The sequence below is a fragment of the Dromiciops gliroides genome, chromosome 6 (assembly GCF_019393635.1).
Source record: "Dromiciops gliroides isolate mDroGli1 chromosome 6, mDroGli1.pri, whole genome shotgun sequence".
NCBI classification, from domain to species: domain Eukaryota; kingdom Metazoa; phylum Chordata; class Mammalia; order Microbiotheria; family Microbiotheriidae; genus Dromiciops; species Dromiciops gliroides.
Genome location: NC_057866.1, coordinates 234,527,566 through 234,544,167, shown reverse-complemented (window position 1 = coordinate 234,544,167; position 16,602 = coordinate 234,527,566). Strand labels below are relative to the sequence as shown.

General features: G+C 38.7%; 2 protein-coding genes and 1 long non-coding RNA gene across 3 annotated transcripts in view; 1 reads left to right on the top strand and 2 right to left on the bottom strand.

Annotated features, from left to right (window-relative positions):
* Positions 1-2,248, bottom strand: part of BDH2 (3-hydroxybutyrate dehydrogenase 2) — a 45,125-nt gene extending 42,877 nt beyond the window's left edge. The window contains exon 1 of the mRNA XM_043972728.1: positions 2,168-2,248. The gene's annotated coding sequence lies outside the window, so the exon portion shown is untranslated. The remainder of the gene's footprint in view (positions 1-2,167) is intronic.
* The window catches only part of LOC122732518, a 79,409-nt gene that overhangs the window by 47,931 nt on the left and 14,876 nt on the right, over positions 1-16,602 (top strand). The window contains exon 3 of the long non-coding RNA XR_006353625.1: positions 11,646-11,753. This is a non-coding gene — a long non-coding RNA (uncharacterized LOC122732518). The remainder of the gene's footprint in view (positions 1-11,645; positions 11,754-16,602) is intronic.
* The window catches only part of CENPE (centromere protein E), an 88,811-nt gene continuing 87,023 nt past the window's right edge, over positions 14,815-16,602 (bottom strand). The window contains exon 56 of the mRNA XM_043972729.1: positions 14,815-15,372. Coding sequence (XP_043828664.1) covers positions 15,278-15,372 — 95 coding nt within the window. The 3' untranslated portion in view covers positions 14,815-15,277. The remainder of the gene's footprint in view (positions 15,373-16,602) is intronic.

Here is a 16,602-nt window from a genome sequence, read left to right as displayed (position 1 = left end):
CAAACATTTATTAAGTGGGTACCATGTGGCAGGCACTGTGCCTGTGCTGGCTAGGCTTAGCTTTACAAATATGATCTCATTTGATCCTCATGACCATTGGAGCTCGGTGTTATTATCTCCATTTTAGGGTTGAGGAAACTGAAGCCCCAAATCACACAGCTAATAATAACGATAATAATAATATTTATATAGTACCTACTTTGTGACAGACACTGTACTAAGCGCTTTACAATGATTACTCCATTTGATCCTCACAAATTCTACCTCCTCAGAGGTAGGTGCTATTATTATCCCTATTTTACAGATGAGAAAACTGAGGCAAACAGAGGTGAAGTGACTTGCCCAGCTAGGAATTGTCCAAGGCTGGTCTCCCTGACTACAGGCCTGATGCTCTCTTATCCACTGTGCCCCTTGGCTGCCTCTGTGCCTACATCCATGTCTAAACTCTGAAGCAAAACCATGTCACATTCATAGCCACAGAGAAATAACACGACAAGATGTGCCCAGCACTGATCCTCTGAGCCATTTTTCCAAAGAATCGTCAACCAACCTATTCCCTCACAATCCCAAAGTAAAAATAGTCAAAGAACCCCAGTACACCCCTGACCCCGCTGCCCCAAGGCTATCAGTTCTTACTTCTTCAGTTTCTCTCCCAAAGCTCCTTCAATCCCAACAACAGAAGAGCCAGTGTTCCTTCACCAGGAGAAATAACTTTGCTGCTCCCAGGTTTTATGGGGCAGCTCCAAAGGAACAGTTCCAAGGGTGGGAGGGTGCTATATATATAGAGGGAAGATAACTGGCTTCAAAGGGTGCAAGCAAAGGCCTAAATGAGGTGAAGGGCGTTACTTTGAGGGCTAGGGGAGGAAAGAGGGCGTTTCCCTAGGAGAGGATTAATTGAGCTTTAATGGATTAGTAGGACTTTAACAGATTGGGGGAGGGGTGATAAAGATTGAGGAGAAACACTAGGTAAACAAATTAGGCGGAGGCAGCAGTTTGGGGAAGAAGATGCTGAGTTTGGTTTACCTTGTAGATAGGCATAGGAGCCCAGAGAGAGGTCAGGGCAACTAGGTGGTGGGCATGGAGTCAGGAAGAACTGAGTTCAAATTTGAACTCAGACACTAGCTGTGTGACTGGGTAACTCACTTAACCGCTATCTGCCTCAGTTGCCTCATCTATAAAATGAGCAGGAGAAGGAAATAGCAAACCACTCCAGTACCTTTCCCAAGAAAACCCTAAATGGGGTCATGAAGAGTCAGACTGAACAAGTAAGATGGGAGGTGACCAGTGGAGGAGCAAGAGAATGAATAAGCATGAGAGAGAGAGGAAGGCACTGGTAATACTCTGCACCATCTAAAACAATGTATTTTGCATTACATAGTCTACCCTTTCCATTGTGGCCCCAATATTAAGGTCTTGGAGGAAGTGGGAGAGGATGAGAGAACAAGGGTACAGAATTTAGAATTACTTTATTTTTGTTTGTTTTTTGGAGGTAATGGGGTTAAGCTAGTGTCTAAGGCCACACTGCACTCGGTCCTCAATGGGTGAGGTTGTGAGTGCTTTATCCACTGAACTACCTAACTGCCTCTAAGAATTACTTTAGCTAATTAGAAAAAATAACTTGGGCAACTAGGTAGCGCAGTAGATAAAACACCAGCCCTGGATTCAGGAGAACCTGAGTTCAGATCTGGTCTCAGACACCTGGCACTTACTAGCTGTGTGACCCTGGGCAAGTCACTTAACCCTCATTGTTCTGCCCCCTCCCCCCAAAACACACCAAAAACAAAACACCTTTTTATTCTGAGATGGATAGGAATGGAAGTTAGAAGAGCCCTTTTCAGAGTCCTTCAGGATTCTCAATGAAGTAGGATGCTAGACCATCATTTCCATGTGGGTTACAGCTGGAGGCCTGAAGCAAGCAGGAAAGCTGTGCTCCTTGGTTGCTTGGGGAATGAGACAGGAAGCCAGTACATTGATAGTACATACCCTTAGTAGTAAAGGCTCAGCTGAGTTTATTACCATAAAGTGGATGAAATCTGCTCCATTGGCACAAGAGAAAATCTTTTTTGCTTAGGCCTAGAACACTAGAGAGCTAATACAACATTCTTGTGTCCATACAGCCTGAAAGGTTAATTAACTTGAAAACAGGTAAAAAGTAATGCAAACTTACCTCTTAATCTTTTAATCACTTTCCCCCACAAACTTCCACTTAAAACTATATCAAGGCAGATTACATATGGAAGGCAAATAAGTTGCACTCATCTAGGGCCCTGCAAGGCACTGAAAACCTTTGCCCAGGAGGAAAAAAACGTGACTCCAAAGTGCATGCTGGGATTTGTAGTTTTGCTCCTGTATTTTGGTTTCTTTTTGTTTAAAAAAATGGAGTCCCAAGATCCTAATATTTGCTTGAGTGCTGCCATCTAGCGTACTTCAGAATGGGCACATGTCATTAATGAAGTGAAAGGGAAAAACAGGACAAAGGATGAGATCATAAATTAGTTCCTAGACATCAAGTTTTTGGTCCTCATATATAGATTAAAAACTTATTTTAATATAATCATACCATCTTTTTGTGCTAATAATTTCTTCCAGTAGTTCACTGGATAGGAATTTTTAGTATTTCTATGCCCTTCTTTCCTCCTGATTAGAAATCCTTAGTTTCAAAAAAGAATAACACTAGTAATGGTACTTCTATCCCAAATGGGAGTGTAGCCAAAAATTTAAAGGCATTTGCAATTGTCTCAATTTATGAGGCTGGGTTGTTGGTTTGGTGTGATACTAGTTTCATAACAAGAAAAAGGTCTCAAGTGAGTTGGAGAGGAGATACCTTTTTTGGTTCTGGGTTGGACTGAAATGCCAATTTAGGCCATTAATTAATTATGGCCAATTAATTTAAATTCTCTGATTCTGTAAGTGGGAAAAAGAATTAGCCTTTTATGTATACTTCAATTCATAATGCTAACTGCATTATTTCAAGATCACAGGAGCCTACATATAAAAAATGTTTGTTTCATAAACAAACCATTGTTGTTCAACCATATTGTTCTTCAGCAATGTAAAAAAAAATTAACTTATCCTAATCTGTAAATTTTATAGCTGTGGGCTATATGAAAAATTATAACTATAAGAAAAACGATAACTTTAGAAAAATTATAATTGGGCCGTAAATCCCATTCAAATGTAAAAATATTTTAACTAACTAGCTATTGGTCTAATCTGTGGACTTTTGACTGGCTGGCTATCTGACTGCTATTAATTTCTTAAGCCAGTCTGTTATGGCTGTTTAAAAATTCTCCCACAACTGCTTCTCCCAAATTGATAAGCAAACGCCTCTTTTAATTAAATAATCAAAGCAGGGTTTATTTATAAAAATAAATGTAAGAGATAAAGGTAAAGAAATGCAAAGTTATACAGCCTAACTGCTTTTAATATAAGGGCCATTGCTGCCTCTTGTCTGAGGGTATGCTGGTTGCTGCCACTGCTTGGACCGGATCACCTTTAGTCCTCTACAACTTTCACTCTTTTTCTCCTTCACTCCAGTTCCCCTGTGCTTTTGTTGTGAGAAATTCAATGGAGAAACCCAGATGGCACTCAGGAATAAGGAAGAACAGTTTATTGACGCGCCGGTCCAAAGCAGAGTAGCCTCTGATACTCTGGGCAGCCAACAAGTGTCCAAGCTGCAGTTTTTATATCTCTTAAGTGTGAAAATGCATGCAGGTTTTCACAGGTACATTATGGTAAGCTTACTTGGCAGACAGGAAGGCATATTTCAGTAAACAGAGGCATGTCAGGAAGTTGGTACTAAACCACAGGCTTCAGAGGAACAAACAGTATATTCTACTTTCATTGGGGGGGGAGGGTGTCTCAGCTCGGGTCTCAGTTTCATCCCCTGTATTTTCCCATATTACTTTCACTGCTCCTCTCCTTTCTTCTAACTCCAAGCCCCTTTCGCTTTGTCAACCCCCCGAAAAGCCTCTTAGCGTCCTCCTTCCTCTGGTATCTCTCTACCTTCTCCCTAGCTCTTTTTCCATCCATTCCTCTCTGTACCGTAGCGACTGACCCCCTACGTTTCTGCCTCCCAGGCTATATATCCCTTCTCTTTCAGGTGAAACTTGGGGCCAGCCCTGTGCTACCTGCGCTGGGGGCTGGGGGCTGGGTGAAGCAAACTCTAGTGTCTCTCCAGCCTCCTGTGCAGCTTAGCCCATCTTAGAGCTCTACCCCCCCCTCCCCCCACCGCCCTGCAGCTGAAACAGAGGGGGAGGTACACCTGAGGCCAATAACACAAATGAACATTTTTGATTTTGATAAGATATAGATGAAGCTTATTAAAATTGACATGCATCAATTTGACTTTCATAGATTAGCAAAATCTAAGCAATACTCCAATAGTCTATAAGCAATAATTAAAATAATGAATATTTCAAATAATGACTGCAGCTAGGTGACACAAGCCAGATCTCTGGACCTGAGGTGAGGAAGATCTGAGTTCAATTGTGACCTAAGACACTTACTAGAATGGTCTGACCCTAGCCAAGTCACTTCACTTCTGTTTGCCTCAGTTTCCTCATCTATAAAATGGGGATAATTATTGTACCTACCTTCCAGGGTTGTTGTAAGGCTTAATTGAGGTAATATTTGTAAAGCACATAGCACAGGGCCTGACACATATTGGGCACATGTAAATGATATGTAAGGAATTAATTGTGATTTGGAGTTTTTATAACCCCATCTTTGCTTCATCATTGTCAGACTGAAAAAATGCAAGCTTTAAAAGCCTAAGAGAAGGGGCAGCTAGGTGGCACAGAGGATAGAGCACCAGCCCTGGAGTCAGGAGTACCTGAGTTCAAATCCAGCCTCAGACATTTGACACTAGCTGTGTGACCCTGGGCAAGTCACTTAACCCCAATTGCCGCACCCTCCAAAAAAATCAATGTGAAAAGCCTAAGAGAATATGGGTATGTACTTTAAGAGATTATAGAACAAACAACACAAAGGACATTTATTGAGTCAAAGTATCAAACTAAAGTACCTAACCCCCACCTAGGAGTTCCCCCATGCCCACATGGGCCTGGCCAGATTGTAATGGGGACAGCCCAGGGGGTATGTTGAACCAGTTGGAGACTCACCATGACTAAGAACCTACTCGGAGAGGGGCAGTGAAGCAAGGTAGAGAGAGAGAGAGAGACAGAAGAGCTGGTGGAGTTTGACCTTCGGACCTAACCAGGAGAGAGACTGCATAGCTGATTCTCCTTAGAACTGCAGATTCCAGGTGGTGGTGAGTTTGTGTTATTGAAGCGAAGCTGGCTCCTTAGGCCAGTTGAGCTGGAAACAAGTTTAGAGTTTGAGTTAGTTTTTGCCAGACCCAAGCTGTTCTGAGTAGCTGAGGAAGTAGAGTTTATTTGAGATACCTGGGAGCCTTTGTACCCTAGACCTCCTCTGGGAAGAGGGTCATATTTTTCCTTTTCTCTATCCCCTTTCTTATTGTCCCTGGCTTTATTAACTTCACTTGTGTTGTATTATTGTTTCCATTAATAAAAACCTGATTTGTTTGTGGAAAAGAGGCTTTTAATCTCCTTTCTTATCAGTCTGGGAGACATAACTGAAAAAGAGGCAGTTTGGAGAAGGGGAAACTCTAGACCTAGAGGTCTCTCATTATTTTCTGAACCCCAATATTATGGCAAGCTGCCCAATTAACTCTCCCCATACTGAATTTGGCCCGGAGAGATAGCTAGTATTACTATTACTATAACCAATATTATTATGTGCAACAAAGTGCTAAAACACACACAAAAATACTTAATATCACAAAATTCACATATTTGAAAGTTGGAAGAGATCTCACCTATCTAGTGATTCCCAATGTTTTTTTGTTCTACATATGTTTTTCAAAAACAAACAAAAAATGTATTATGAGTCCCTAGAGTAATTTAACATACTACTTAGAATATTCTTTCAAATTTATTCATTAAGTCCTTACAATTACTACAATGATAATTTATCCCCCAGCTCCAAGTTAACATGCACATCATATAATTATAAAACATAAGATTTTATTATTTGTATCATTATTAAAGCTCCTAATGTAAATTAGAATTATGAAATAATTATGAATACTTTATGTAAAAATTAAAAGAAGCAATCTATCAAGAATTCATATGCTTACCATTATCTACAAGACTTCATCTTAATTTTTAAAAATTTTATTGAATATTGTTGAATATAAGTTAAAATTTCATTGAATATAAATGACATTTTAATGAAATAAGTTAAAATTTGGAAGATGTTTAACATAATATAATAATCACATATAAGCCTAATTTTGATGTTGGAATTTTTATTTGAATCAAGGTTGGCATTGACTCCATGTCAGACAAACACAGTCTTAAATATGGATTTTCATCAACTTTATTATATTTTGATTTAAAACAAGAATAGAGTGAAAATGATCACTCATACAAATTTGTGGTGGAAAATGGTAGGAGAATTTTACAAGCTCTCTTGCTGAGAGATGGGAATTAGTTTTTTAAAGCCACCTAACCAAATGATAAAAATGACTAGCTATACTTATTTTTCTATTCACCAATGATAAGAGCTATATTAAATGATAAAAAGGTACTTAAAATTCTTTAGCATAGATAAACAAACAACGTTAATGTATAAATTAACCATTGTAAAGAATCTTTTCAGATATGATCTACCACGGGCACACTGACTTACATACTCACAGAAACTACTTCATGACTGACCAGTGTCGTCAACCAGTTCATATGAAAATTTTCCTATCTGGTTCTCTCCACCTGATTAAAAGATAGTATCATAAATGGAAGATAGGTTCAAATCAGAAAATAGCCTTAATAGTATAATGAGAGGCAATATACAATTTACTGTGGAAGATTTGTGATGGTCCCTGATGGTTCCACAAGGTGGTTTGTAAATGCATGCCCAGTGATCATGGTTTTCTGACAACCTGATGTTTGCTTTTCAAGAACACAAACATTTTGGTCAACTGATTACATAGATGATTAGGTGTGATTAGAGGGTAACAATATCTGAGGGTGCTAAGTAGTGTATAGAATGCAAATAAGGGTACATTCATGCTTCTGATCACGTGTTGGGAGTCAAGTTTGAACCTGAATGTTATAACCCTTGTAGTGGTTTGGTAACAATTTGATGACAGGTTGAGAAGCTGCAAAAATACATTGCATAGGGACAGCTAGGTGGTGCAGTGGATAAAGCACCAGCCTTGGAGTCAGGAGTACCTGAGTTCAAATCTAGCCTCAGACACTTGACACTTACTAGCTGTGTGACCCTGGACAAGTCACTTAATCCCCATTGCCCTGCCCCGCCCCCCCCAAATACATTGCATAAGTAATCAGAATTTGAAAAAATTGGTACATAAACACCAAAATCATTGTGTATAATCATGATGGTTTCAATTTGCTACAAAAACAATCTTTTACTTGAAAAATGCACATATCTGTAACAGAAGATACACACACACTCACAAATACATATGTGTGTATATTTGTGGCTTAATTGATTATCTATTGACTAAAGCACCATTAAAAAACTTTTTAGCACCAATTCCTTAGACCCTCATGAACTCTCAAGGGATCTTGGAACCAATAAAAGAGAATTACTGGTCTAGTCCAACCTATAAATGCAAGGAATTCCCACTATAAAGTACCTGACAAGTGGTTTCCTGGCTCTGCTTGAAGATCTCTAAGAAGGACATCTCTCAAGGCAGTCAATTCATGTTGGACAGCTCTAATTGACAAGAGTATTTTACTGATATCAAGGCAATTTTCCTTTTTGGAACTTTTACCCATCATTTTTAATCTCAAACAGAACAAATCTAATTCTTCCTCCATTGATTAGCCCTTAATATACTTGAATACAGTTATCATTTCTATTGAGTTTTATTTTTTCCAGACTAAATGTCTCCACACCCACAACTCCTCCGGACACTCTCTAGCTGTCCATCTTAAACCTTGGTGGTGCTCCAAACTGAACATAACACTCTATATGAGTTCCAATAAGGATAGAGTACCCTCTATTCTTTGAAGCTATGCCCCATTAAAGCTATGCCCAAGGTCACATAAGCTTTTTTTGATTACTCTATCACACTTTTGACTCATGTTGAATTTGTAAAGCCAATAGTAATTCTAATTTCTTAGAACAACTGTTCGGGGCAGCTAGGTGGCGCAATGGATAGAGCACCAGCCCTGGAGTCAGGAGGACCTGAGTTCAAATCTGGCCTCAGACACTTAACAATTACTAGCTGTGTGACCCTGGGCAAGTCACTTAACCCCAACTGCCTCACAAAAAAGAAAAGGAACAACTGTTCTAAGGTTAGGACCTTTACCCCACCCCATGTTATACTTGTGATGCTGATTTTTTGTTCCAAAGGACAAGACTTGAAATTTATCCCGATTCAGTTTCACCTATTTAGCCTGATGCTGCATTCTGCCATCTTTACTGTCATCCCCTCCCAGCCTTGTGTCATCTGCAAATCTTATTAGCAGACCATCTACGTTTTTATATAAGTCACTGATAAAAATGTCAAATGGCATGGGGTAAACAAAGATCCCTGGGGTTCTTCACTGGAGATCTTTTGTTCTAATGACACTGAATTATTAATAATTACTTATTGAGTATACCCAATTGTATTACCATGTGATCCATATTTCTTCTCCACAATAGTTTTATGAGATACTTTATCAAAAGCTTTTCTAAGATCTAGATAAACTATAGTAATAACACTGTCCTCATCTACAGTTTAGTAATTCTCTTGACAAGAAATAAGGTCAGTTTGGCATGACCTATGCTAGATGAAGCCATGCTGGCTTTTAGACATCACTGTTTCCCTTTCTAGATGTTCAACAACCACCTTCGAGGATGATCCTCAATATTTCTAAATCCTTAAGTAAACTCTTGATTCCATTAAAATTATATGAAATCAAGGAGGGCCAGGCATCTGAGGGCTAGATTCCTAGTGCTATTATTCATTAGCTCACACTGGTATGCTTCCCACTAGCCATCTGGCAGATTTAGGGGGTGTTTGCTTGTTTGTTTGTTTACTAATATAGCAAATAATAAGAACAGCCACTGGAATTTATTGATGGGGCTCAGGGGATGATGTGGTCAGCCTTTCAGTAGTTTAACTTCTCCATATGAAGTCTTCTCAGCTGCCATGACCTTTTCCATTCTATCTCATCTTTACTCTAAGTATGGCCAAACCCTTTATCTTGCCATTACCCAAAGATTTCCAGTTTAGTGTTCAGAGATTATTCTATTATTGGTCCACTTTTTCTCTCTGTGGTTTCAGGTGGTGGGTTTTTTTGTTATATTTTCGTCTTTTGCTTTTTGGAATATTCTCTCCTTTATAGGAATTTCTGTGTGTGACCTTGAATAAAGTTCTTTTACTTCTGTCTTGCAGTAATTTTTATTTTGATTAGAAAGGTGTAGTTTTGGCTATAACATTCCTGAGTGTTTTTAGCTTGGTGTTTATTTCAGAAAGTGATCAGTGGATTCTATTTTTATTTTTCCCTATGGTTTTAATCATATGGACAGTTGTTGAAATAGTATTCAGATTTTTTGTTTAGTCATGGTTTTCTGGGAGTCCGGTGATTCTTAAATCATCTTTCCTTGATCTGGTCTCCTGGTCAGTTGTTTGTCTTGGGAAAGTAGATGGAGTGGGGTTCTTAGATATTCCTCTTTAAAGAATTACACTTCTTGGCACACAATCCAATTAGAATAAAATAGTCTTTAATTTGGGTGCTTAGAGAAAGTGACCAAGAGGGAAGTCAAAGCTTGCCCTCGAGGGGAGAGGTGGCTTAGAGACGTGATTCTGAGTCATTTTTCTGTTCCACTAGGAGGCAGGCCAAAGCCTTTATTGAGGACCTAGGGTGGGGAAAGATTCCTGAGTGTCAGAGAGAATTTTCTTTTGGAATGATAGTCCTGACCTCTGGAGTTATCTCTGTCTCCTAGCTTAGGTAGTAGCCATGCCTAACTGGCTTTCTTCCTATTGTAGAAATATTTTTGACTAGTTGGGCCTGATTTGACTGGAGGACTAATCTGGGGATTGTTGACTATTTGGCTGTCTATTAATTTAATGTGTGCCGTTTTTAAAGTTCCACCACACTGCTCCACTCCCAAATTGATAAGCAAAATATTAAGAAGCCTCTTAACTAAATAATCAAAGCAGAGTTTATTTATGAGATACTATTTAAAATTAAGAATACAGGGAAATAAAATGTACAACCTGACTGCTTTCCGGTTCTTCCTTTCACCTGCTGAGCCTGGAACCTTTTTAATACAATAAGGGCCTTAGCCACCTCTTGCCTCAGGGTATGTTATACTTTCCCTGCTCAGCTACTTTCTTCTAACTCCTCTTAATCTTTACTTTCTCCACCCTGTATCCTGTGCTGACACTTCTGTGCTCTCCGCTGCCTCCTGGTCAGTCTGCCCTCTGCCGCCTTTCGCCCCTCTAATCTTGTCCGCCTCTCTTAATCTTCTCTCCCTCTTAGTCTAACCCCCAGGTCTATATATACCTTTTCTTCTCTCCACTCAAATCTCGGGGCTTCTTGCACCCATACACCAAGCTAATCCGCTAGCCAGGGCTGTGGCTGGTGGGGGGGGTGGGGTACTCGCTCCAGCCTCACGTGCCTCAGCACAGGCTATCCGGGATCTTTTGGATAGCTCCGCTCAGGTCAGAGGGCACTGGGGGCTTTTTTCCCCCCAGCTGTCTGACCTGGCGTCTTGTGCAGCCCATGGGGCTTTTTGGCTCAGCTGAAGCAGAGGGGGAGGGGCACCAGCACCTCCCACACAGAAGAGACCCTGAGGGCCTAAGGCTTTCTAATCTCAGCCCAAAGGTAGGGTCCCCAAATCAAAATAAATTTCCACAGTATAGAATTAAATCTCCCCTCTGCTTCTTAGGTGTGTCCATTCTGATAGCTAGTTGGCCAGTTTAAACAACCCCCATGTCATGTTTACAGTAATAGATACCTTGTTATTTTATATTTTGTCTTGGTTTTGATAATTCTTTTTACTTCTGCTTACTGTGAATTATTTTGACAATTTAATTTTCCTCTATTTGTAAAAATATAGGTTAACTAAAGGATTATTCATTTTGTTCTTTCAAAGAATCTGCTTTTTGTTTTATTAACTAATCTCCTCCTGCTCCATTTCTCACAATTTCTTTATTAATCTGCTGAATCATGAATTAAGTTCCTTGTATATTTTAACTCCCCCCCCCCCCAACAGCTTCAGCTGCATCCTCTGAATTTTGTTATGTTGTCTCAGTTATTTTCTTACATCTGGTTGTTTCAGATTTATTCTTTGGCCTATTCATTCATAATATCATGTCTCCATTTAGATCTATATCTTTGTCTTGTTTCTTTTTTTGTTAGATTTAGCTAGATCAGAGTGGAATGTTAAAGTCTGTTACAACGGCTGTGCTATTATCTAGATCTTTTTGCAATTGTTAAGTCACTTAGTGCGGTAAGTTTAATAATGACATTATTTCCTTGTCTTAAGCATAATGTAGTTTCTCCTTTTTATCTTTCTTGGCATTGTTAATTTTTGTTTTTGCTTTCTCTATCATGATTTCAATCGCTGGTTTTTGTTTTGTTTTTTTGAATCAACAGGCATGATCCTTGCTTAGTAAGGGCTGCCTTTTATTGTCCATTTCCATACAGAAGAAATTCAATGTAAGAACCCTGCAACCCTATTATGAAGATTTGATTTCTACTAAGGTAAAATCTACTTTAATTTCCTTTCTCCATCACAGTTTCTCTCCTATTTATTCATGTAGTCACCTTCCCTTGTTGAAAACTTAAGAAATGTTTGGAGTGTGCAAGTTGAAAGCTGTTTTCTTGTTTTTCTTTTTTCCTCCACCCTAGGAATCCCTCAAATGACTCTTGTTTATTTTATTTAATTGATAAATGGCATATTTATAATACATAGCTTAGCTATTCAGGCTGCATAAGGTTCCTCTTATGATTTTTGGAATAATATTCGGATAGTTCCCAGGTTATTTTTATCAATGCTTGTTCATAACTATATTCGGTCTTGATGCCTTGAAAATTTGTTCGACATAAAAAATTTGAAATTTAATGACACATACCTTCGTTAAAAGAATAAGTTCTCCACCCGATGCTCATCACTGACTTGTGCATTTAATCTATATCAACTTTGTTGTATGTTTTCAAAAGTTCTGAGTAGTTTCTTTTTATTTCATGCAGCATATTAATTTTTTCACCCATTGTGCTTAAAGTTACCTTCTGGTTTCTCTTCCGCTAAGTTTTCTTTTGCTTTTATATGTTTAAATACCAACATTGTTCTTCTCTTTAAGAGCATTTGCTACTTCAGTCTCCATCGTGTTCTAAGTTGTCTGTTTTTGACCTCTGCTTTGGGAACTCTGTTTCCTGACAATTTCCATCCCAATATCTTCTTTTTAAACAGATCTTTGAAGAATAGAATCCTTTCTTATTGGGTGTATTTAGTTCAGGATGAAATGAACAATTAAGGCAAAAAGAAACCCAAATTTAGGAACTAAATTACAAATCGTCAGACACATTTGTGAACCCATAAATTCTATGTTGGGCAAATGTTTCAAATTTGTAGGTGGCACCAGGGAGCTCTAGGTAACTGCAACTTAGAAATTTGGGAAAAAAAAGGTGATTAAATGTTTGAGAATGGTCACTTTTTATTGCTCTTCTCCATTTTAATTGTTAACCTTTAGAATTGAGTTTTATGCTGTTTTTTTAGGGCAGGGCAATAAGGGTTAAGTGACTTGCCCAGGGTCACACAGCAAGCCTCAAGTGTCTGAGGTCATATTTGAACTCGGGTCCTCCTGAATCCAGGGCCAGTGCTTTATCCACTGTGCCACCTAGCTGCTCTGTTTTATGCGGTTAGAACTCATTCTGGAGAGGATTCAAGGGAGATGGTGGAATAGGGCAGAAAATACTGGGCCCTCCAAAATTTCCCCCACAAACACTGCCTCACAGTAAAACTTAGAGCAGCAGAAATAAAGTTTTCCTGCTAAAACAACTTAAGAGGACCTTGGGAAAGACCCGGGGTGTAGGTTTGGCAAGATTAAAATACAAACACCTTTAGGCAGACTGCACTCAAATGAACAAACAACAAGCCCCAGGGGCAGCTGGAATGGAACTTTCACGGGTCGGGGGAGGGGCAGATTGAAGAATGTTTGCTGTTCGATAGATGTCAGGCCCAGCTGTGCTGACGAGACAAGGTCTGGGGCTGCTGCAGACAAGGAGCGAGTTCATGCCCAGTGACTGAGTGTGGTAGCAAAAGGGCCAGGACCCTGCTGGCTGTGTAAGAGAGCAGAGTCCCTGGTTTTGGTTCCCAGGCACAGGGGAGTCCTGAAGTTTGCAGCCACAGGAGGGAACTCAGGGAGCAAGAATGCTTGCAGTGACCGCGTGGGTGGGGGCCCTAGCTAAAAAGAAAGAGTGGGCAAAGAAGAACGCAATCATAGATAGGTACTATGGGGATAGAGAAGATTTGTGAGGGGCAGCTAGGTGGCGAATTGGAGAAAGCACTATCCTTGGATTCAGGAGAACCTGAGTTCAAATCCGACCTCAGACACTTGACACTTGCTAGCTGTGTGACCCTGGGCAAGTTGATTAACACTCATTGGCCACCCCCCTCAAAAAAAAAAAAAGACAGAGAGAGAGAGAGAGAGAGAGAGAGAGAGAGAGATTTGTGTTTATACTCAGAAGATAGTGGAGCTAAAAAAAGCCACTCTTACTTAAAAAAAAAAAGTCAGGGGCAGCTAGATGGCGCAGTGGATAAAGCACAGGCTCTGGATTCAGGAGTACCTGAGTTCAAATCCGACCTCAGACACTTAACACTTACTAGCTGTGTGACCCTGGGCAAGTCACTTAACCCCAATTGCCTCACCAAAAAAAAAAAAAGTAAAATGGTCACAAGTCCAAAGAGTTTTTGGAAGAACTTAAAGACTTTAAAAATCAAATAAGCCAGGCTGAGGAAAAATTATTGGAAAAAAAAAATTAGAGCAATCCAAGAAAATTATGAAAAGAAAGTCAACCAATTGGAAAAAGATCTAAAAACTTAAGAAAATGACTCCTTAAAAACTAGAATTGAGCAAAGGGAAGCTAATGGCATTATAAGATACCAATAAATAATAAAACAAAATCAAAAGAATGAAAAAATAGGAGAATGTGAAACATCTCATTAGAAAAGCAACTAATCGAGAGAACAGATCAAGGAGAGACAACATAAGAATTGTTAGACTACCTAAAAGTAATGATCAAAAAAAGATAACGGTAGCTTTCTTTAGGGTGGGATGGGAGAGGAGGGAGAAAAAAAATGCACAGCAGAGAACAAAAGAAAACTTAGGAGGCACAGAAAAGTAGGGCAGCTTTGAAAATGATGTATAGTATTAATTACAATCTTTCAAAGAGAGTAAACAGTGTGAAATGGAAATTCATGCTTTTATATTGAATCCTCTTCTTATGTTGTGCTGTGTATATGGAAACATTCTCTTTTTGTCTTTCTGTATTTAAGTTCAAAATGAATAAAAAAAACCTCTTGTATTCTGATACATACTTTTGTTACACATAAGTTTTTATTTTGCAGGAAGGTAGTCTGAGATTCAGGGATGTGATTTTCTAAGACATGTTGGAGAGACAATGAATCTTCTCTTTTAAATCCATTTTTAGAAATGGATTTTTGTGAATACCGGACAATGCAGTAGGAGAGATCGTTTTCTGTTCAGTATTTATTGAGTAGCTGCTAATGTCATATGGGACATACAAAGAAGAATTAAGACACAATTCCTGCCATCATTGAGTTTATACTGTAGTAGGGGAGGTAACATGAGTACAGATTTTATAATACAAGGTACAAAAGGAAAGAAATTTACATTACAATTTTACATGTGTACATTTTTAAAAAGATGACCATTATAAAATAAGCCAGCTTTCCTCACCTTCAATTGCTTAGCCTGAGGAATTCCTTCCATAATTTTGTATTCTATCAAAGCTCCTTTTAAATATCAATCTATTTCAAAAGCATTACAACACTTAAAAATGAAACAAGCATTTTGATCCCATTCTAATCAGTTCTTTAGTGATCTAGCACCTTGTTTCCTATTCATTTATTCAGTAATATTAGCGCCACAGTGAGAGAAACCATAAAGCTTAACTAAAGTATGAATGCAGTGTTCAGGATAAATATGCTGAACTATAAAAGTGTTGTGGAGAACCTGGAATGTTCATGATCAGTAAACGTGAGATTATTGGGTTTTACATTCAGGTGCGTCTTTTCTTGAAGATGTCTGCCACTGATCCAATAGAGAACCTGCATTTTCTTCTCTTGGAGTTTGAGCTTCTGTGAAAGAAAAAAACCCCCAAACACCTAAACTTAATAATATTCAAAATATTATATTACAAATATATGTATAGCTATGATCAAATTATGGTCATAAGGGAGTTAGGTAAAGGGAAATTACAAAGTTCAGATAAGATTTTGACCCGCAGAGAGTTTCTAGTTGAGTTGGGGGATAAGATACCAACATAGAAAGGTCTAATTCACAATTGTGCATGGTCAGTTCTTCAAAATAAAATCTATTTTTGGCCAAAGGCTGTTAATAATCACGAGGCAGATCAAGGAAAGTTTTTGAGAGGTGATATTGGAGATGAGATTTAAAGGAGATGAGAATGGCAATAGAGCATTGAGCAAAACTTGAGAGCAAAGACACAAAATGAGGTATGAGAATGGAGTATATGTTGATCAGACAGAAAACTGTCCAGGAGGGAAGTAACAGAAGATAATATATGTAAGGTGAAATGATGCCAATTTGTGAGTGCCTCAAATGTCAGGTCAAAGAATTTGAGTCTCACTCAGGAAGTAAACTAACAGTCTTTCGGTATAGGAATGACAGGAGCAGATTTCCAGGTAAGCGATTATTCTAAATGCAGTAGGAAAAGCATTGTATGAAGGGGAGAGAGTAAAGGTGGAAAGATCTATACACAGATAATCTGTATGAGGGTTAAAATTAGAATGGTTGCAGTGCTCACTAAGTGAAGAGGAAGGATGTGAGAGGTTTTGTGCTTCTTCTGTATGTAATTTTGAGCAAGTCTTGACCACTGGGCCCCATTTTTCTCACCTATAAAGTAGGGCTTGGCAGAATGTATGATCTTTACCAAGCTAAAAGCCAGTTTAGGGGCTCAGGCTTATACATGTCAAAGTTTTAAAATACTCATGGAAATGTCTTAGAAGCAGTAGGGATGTAGGTCTGGTGCTCCCAAGTGACATCAGGCTAGAGATTTTGACTTGGGTGTCATATGCAGAGGGGGTGGTAATAATAACTCATTTAGATGCTGTCTTATATTTTACACATTAGTTTATTTGAACTCCACAACTCTATGCATTATCCTCATTTTATAAATGAAGAAAACAAGGCTCAGAAAGGTGACATGCCCATGTCTGTTTGGGATTTAAAGCCAGGAGTTCCTCTACCTAAATTAATGTACTTATTCAGTGCCATACCAATCAGACTTCCTAAAAATTATTTTATAGAGCTAGAAAAAAAATCATAAAAAAATTCATATGGAAAAA